Source organism: Oryx dammah, unplaced genomic scaffold, assembly GCF_014754425.2.
Source record: "Oryx dammah isolate SB20612 unplaced genomic scaffold, SCBI_Odam_1.1 HiC_scaffold_9, whole genome shotgun sequence".
In the NCBI taxonomy this organism is placed as follows: Eukaryota; Metazoa; Chordata; class Mammalia; order Artiodactyla; family Bovidae; genus Oryx; species Oryx dammah.
Window position 1 is genome coordinate 22866758 of NW_024070193.1, and position 6000 is coordinate 22872757.

The 6000-nt window shown below is 44.2% G+C and overlaps 1 protein-coding gene across 2 annotated transcripts in view; it reads left to right on the plus strand.

The window, feature by feature from the left end:
• Positions 1-6000, plus strand: part of ATXN7 (ataxin 7) — a 142865-nt gene that overhangs the window by 120107 nt on the left and 16758 nt on the right. For both annotated transcript variants that reach the window (XM_040246571.1, XM_040246572.1), the window contains 3 exons: positions 1204-1453; positions 3421-3680; positions 4144-4226. In XM_040246571.1, the coding sequence (XP_040102505.1) occupies positions 1204-1453; positions 3421-3680; positions 4144-4226 (593 nt within the window). The remainder of the gene's footprint in view (positions 1-1203; positions 1454-3420; positions 3681-4143; positions 4227-6000) is intronic.

A 6000-nucleotide genomic window follows, 5' to 3' on the forward strand; every position in this document is an offset into this window, starting at 1 on the left:
TGGTAGCATCACTGACTCAAAGGACATAAGTTTGAGCTAGCTCTGGGAGTTGGTGATGGACAGGGAAGCCTGGTGTGCTGTAGTCCATGGGGTCTCAAAGAGTTGGACACTACTGAGTGACTGAATTGAACTGTAGTCAAATTGATTCTAATATGCTGAATTTTTAAAATAATTATATAGCTTCCATGTTGTGAGAAATAGATGTTGAGTCATATACATTTTTAAAACTAAGAGTTAAGCAAACATGCCATTTTAAAGTACAAGTTTAACTGAAGGTAATTACTAAGCTACCAGCATAAGGTACTTAAGTACATAAAGTTACTAAATAATTTACTTGTTTCTGATGGTAACATTCTTTAGCTCTCGATTTATTTAGTATGCATTGCCTTACTCTGAGAAAACCTGATTCTCTAGTGGATAGACTTATTTTCAGTTAAACCTGTGTAGTTCTTGCTTAACCATGAATTACTTCCTGGTTTATAAAACAGGCAAAGCTATTTGTGGTATTTTTGTCTTGCGCCTTTGGCATCTTAGTGGTGTGAACCAGAGCTGTGCCATCTGTAGTCAAGTAAGATTATTTTAAAAGTGGGGGAGGGGTTGGGGGTGGGGAGTGAAGTGATTCACTGGAAAATTTCAGCACAGATTCATAACGAATGATAAGATAACCCTAGAAACATTCTTATTTGGTGTCATATGCTGGTGGGTAGTGACAAAAAAATAAAATGAAAGTACAACTTGTTTCTTAACACTTTGATGTTTTGAAAATTGGAGATATCCTGCACTAGAAAGGAAGAAATAATTCTGTTTGGTGTCAGTGAACAGAGTTCTGGAGATGAATGAATAATTTTCCCCTCTCTGACTACAAATTGGCGTCAGTGAGGTTTATTTCTAAAATGCAAAACTCAGTGTTCTCAGGTTTAAAGTGGCTATTTAATTTCCTAGTGGTTATCTATGTATGATAAACCTCTTTAGAGTGAAATGTTTTCTTAAGCAGAAGGACCAGTTCCTAGAATCCAGAATAAGTCTGTAGGGGCTAGATAAGCCATTTCTGAAAGCTGATGAGTTTAATATATTTTCACTTAGTGACACATTTTTTGAACCTAAATGTGTTGATTTCAGGGGACTCCTTCAGGGTTCCATTGAAGACTTGGCTGAAACAGTGTTTTTTCTCCACCCCGCCACCCACTTTGTTTTCCTTTTCAGAAAGAAGACATAGCTCATCCAGCAAGCCTTCTTTGGCCGTTCCTCCCACTTCAGTGTTTTCCTTCTTCCCTTCTCTGTCCAAAAGCAAAGGAGGCAGTGGAAGTGGGAGCAGCCGTTCTTCCAGCGGAGGTGTCCTGAGCACATCCTCGTTAAGTTCCAAGTTGTTGAAATCGCCCAAAGAGAAACTGCAGCTCAGGGGGAACAGGCCAATGCATCCCATTCAGCAAAATAGAGTCCCCCATGGTAGAATGTGAGTATGGCTCAGAGGGTTCTTAAAGCTCACCGGCCGTAGGTGGAACTGTGTACACAAGTAGCCTGTGAGAGTGTCTGTGGATTATGTAAAAGAAAGCCCATTTTGGGGGAAATCCAGATATATGTAGTTGCTTCTTTTTGTTTCCCTATTACAGCTTGGGAAACTTTGCAGTCATGATAGCAATAATAATCAGGTTAATAATACCTATCTATTGATCCTTTCTTGTGTGCCAGCTGTTGAGATTGAGTTGCGTGTATTGTCATTTACTTATCACAACAATCCTGTGTAATAGATATTGTGGTTATCTCCTTTATGTGCACAATGAGAGGGAAGCCTGAAAAGATTTAGCCATGGGACTCTCGAGTCAAACAGACCTGAGGTTCAAATCCCGCCCCGTCACTTCCTACCTGAGGGGCCTTAGCCAAGGCCCTGTTTTTCTCAGCGTTTAAAGACCATGGCCCCTGTGCAGGGTCGCTGGGGCGGTAGGATTCATGTGTTGGAGTCAGTTACCCAGTCACGGCTGGCTAGTGTCAGCTCCGCAGGAGACTGTGCAGGAAGAGGTGCTGGTGCTGCCGCCGCCACTGCTAACAGTGAGAATAAAGCTAGAGCGAGCCCCAGAAGCTGTTCTAGGGTTTCTGGGCCTTGCAAAGCAAATAGGGGAGCAGTGCTTCCTCCCACCCCCTGATTTGGGCTCACGTCAGAGCACTGATGAGGGGAAGCTGAAGGAGGTTCCCACTATGAGGACAGGCCGGTGAACCCGTAGGCTGGCAGGCTCTGTGTGGTCATGTGAAGAGCAGCCGCTCATGGAAACACATCCTGCCGGCTCACGGCATCCCTCGGCCTTGGTGGCGGGTGGCTCTTCCCTGGCCCGCCTCCCTGTGGAGGGTATGCCATACGTCTCAGTCCCAAGGTCTGATAACCTGGTTAATCTTCGGGCAGCGGCCAGCACCTGCTCTTGTGCACAGACCTTGCCAGCTTGGAGAGGCCATGGCATCTTATGGTGTCTCCTCCACTGTCGGGCTGCTCCAGGTACAGCTGTTTGGTGCTGTTTGTCCCGGTTGCTAAGCCCCCAGCCTCCACTCATCTGTCAGAAGCGCAAGTACAGCAGGCTTGGCTTTCGTTCCTGGAGCTGTCAGAGTGCCAAAGAAAATGCCAGTGCAGCGTGTAAGTCACTCGCCAGCTTAACAGCTGTTAGAGCACTGACTGCGCTGGACAAAATGTACAAAACCTCACTGGTCCAGATTTTCTGTATCTGTAGCTGGGCTTTAGATGGGGACCAGGCCAGCTGTTAGCTTTGAAGCATTGTTTGCCACCGAAGTGACAGTATCAGTAAGATGCCAAGAAAAATCAGTTCTTGGTTAGTGATCCAAGTATTCAGTGCTCACGAGCTGGGTGCCAGGCACTTAGATTCTAGGCACCTGTCAGGAAGCCTTCAGGGTCTGGAGAATTACCGCTTCAGTGACATGTCGTGTCCTAATTAAACCTGGATCTTCCTCGTTGATGGGGCAGAGAGGCTCTTCTTGGGGAAATGTTCTCTAATTTCAGTTGCTCTCTTCTCTACTCACTCATTTTACTTCATTTTGATGGATCAGTTCTTAAAAATGACAGTTCTCAAAAGATATCCTCACAGGGTCCTGCAGTAGTCTCCAGGCCTCTGAGACCTTTCCATATTTTGCTGCTTGCAGGAGTTGCATTGGGTAACAGGCTCATGTGTAAGATTGTTCTGGAATGATGAAAGGCCACGTAAATGTGATGGTTCCTCTGGAGCTCTCTGCCTCTCCAGAAAGGCTTATGGATAAAGGTTCGCTGAGTTTTCTGCATAGTCCTAGCAGATTGTCCCAAGGTGTCTTTGGGAACCTAGCTCTGCATGGCACATAGGTAGACCCAGGTTCTGCCTCATCCCTCTGGCTTACCAGTCGCCTGGCGGGCACTCAGGTGCTGGTGTTCTCACTTCCCTACGACAGCATGACGCCTTCTGTCAAAGTGGAAAAGATTCATCCGAAGATGGATGGCACACTACTGAAACCCACGGCGGGGCCCACCTGTCCTGCTCCTGCGAGCTCCTCAGTCAAGCCTGGCCTTAACTGCCCCTCAATACCAAAGCCAACCTTGCCTTCACCTGGACACATTCTAAATGGCAAAGGGCTTCCTGCACCACCTGTTCTGGAAAAGAAGTCAGAAGATTACTCCAATAACAGGAAGTTTTTAAATAAGAGATTATCAGGTAACTTCATAATTTTTTTCTCAGTATTTCTTTTTGTATTAACTGGGCACTCCTGGGGGAGCAAATTAACTATTATTAGAAGTCCTCCTTGTAAAACTAGCCAACTCCCGCTTTCAGATGAAGTTCCATAAGTTGTGTCCTTGACCTCCTCCTCCTTGGTTTTAAAGTGCACGTGTGTGCAGGTGACGTAAAAGTAGCTTTCTAGTGGCGTGTTGTTGAATGGAGTAGTGAGGAAGGCTGGCTCACATGGTCCCTCTCCTTCGTCTGGTGACTAGAGTGCCTGTCCTCTCAGTGATGTTGCGACTGTTTTTTTTCAGTGCTCAAACATTTCTTCCATTTATTGACAATGTGGTAGATTTGCTTCAAGTTACAATTTTCCTGAAATAAGAGAATCACAGATTTCTATTTTCAGAATAAATGAAGGAGTGTTGAACCCATTGTAATGTCTGTGTGCTTTTGACAGAAAGAGAGTTTGATCCTGACATCCACTGTGGGGTCATTGACGTCGACACCAAGAAGCCCTGCACCCGGTCTTTGACATGCAAGGTAGGGAGGGGCCCTGGGGAGAGCCCAGTGCTCCCGGAAGCTAGGGGGCCGGGGTTGCGCAGCACTGCCCCCCAGGTCTCTCTCACCCACAGGGCCTCTGTTCTGGTGACTTTCCTGGATTTTTAAGAGCGGTGTTGGCTATGTTTTGATGGAGAACACCTCCAATTCAGAAAACATGGGGCCTGTTGTTATAAACTGCTGTTCTGAACTGCCCCCAGTGAGTGTTGTTGTTTCCAAGAGGATGGTGTTTTCCCCGAATTAATCTGTTATCTTCAATGCCTTTAATTTGAGAGGCTCCCCTTTATTGTATTTTGAAGTGTATTGACATAGGATTCATGCAGAAATTTCTTTTGCATGTATGGGTAGATTCTTAAAATGTTTGTGTGATTCTTAAAATGTTTGTGTAATCTCTGGTTCTTAATTTTACAGCTATGTAAAAAACCTGTGACTTTGAGGTAGTGTTATTTTTTTAGTTTTAAAAAACCTAGGTCACATGTAATCCTATATCTGTGTGTGCACACACACACACGTATGTATATCTGTGTGTGTATACATACATATCAGTTTGTTCAGTTGCTCAGTTGTGTCCAACTCTTTGTGACCCCGTGGACTGCAGCACACCAGGCTTCCCTGTCCATTACCACATCCCTCCTGGAGCCTGCTCAAACTCACGTCCGTTGAGTCAGTGATGACATCCAATCATCTCATCCTCTGTCTTCCCCTTCTCCTCCTGCCTTCAGTCTTTCCAGCATCAGGGTCTTTTGAAATGAGTCAGTTCTTCGCATCAGGTGGCCAAAGTATTGGGGTTTCAGCTTCAGCATCAGTCCTTCCAATGAAGATTCAGGAACGACTTCCTTTAGGATGGACTGGTTGGATCTCCTTGCCGTCCAAGGGACTCTCAAGAGTCTTCTCCAGTACTACAGTTCAAAAGCATCTATCACACACACTACGAAAATGTAGATTCTCCCTTTCTTCCCTGAATTTTCCTTAGAAAACTCAGTCAGTGTGCTCATGAGAAGGTGGTGTGTTTACTATAAAATTAGTGTGGATGTAGGGGTGGCTTCAGTAGACCCTCTATGTAAATGAGCATATATGCTTATGTCCCCAGCTACCCTGCAGATGGGTTCAAAAAGTATTCAGAATCATTGCCTTGAAGTAATTTTAAAGCCATTGTTTGGAGAAGGTTAAAAATTAGAGAAGTTAGTGGTGTTCACTACAAATTAATAAAGTTTTTGATGTATTATAGTAAATTTTACCAAGGATTATGTTTGAATAAAGACATTCAGGTTCCACTTCATCCAGTAAACAGTGGAAGAATATTAAGATCTTCAGAAATGAGAAATGTTATTTCTAGATAGTTCTTATTAATATTTAATTTTACTATAGGTTTTATCTTGCAACAAGGTACTGAATATTTTGAGGAAATTGATTGGTCAAGAGCACATTTAAATATCTAATTTTTAAAGAATTATGGATCCTTTTCTCTGAGGAAAACATACATACATGTGCATGTTCTGAATTTTGCATTTTATCACAGAGGTCATTCCACTTCAAATTCACCTTTGACTCTCTCAGTTAAGAATTCCTCAAGACAAGTTGCTTTGCTTTCTGTCGTATTAATTGAACCCTTTGAATGGCTTGTTGTTGATGGTAGCCATTTGAGCTCTGTTACACTTCTGTCCCATTCAACGTGAGCGGTCCCTCAGCCCTGCTCCACACTGCATCATGCTTGCCAACCTCTCTCCACTCTCTCCCTGCCTACCTGACTCTCAGC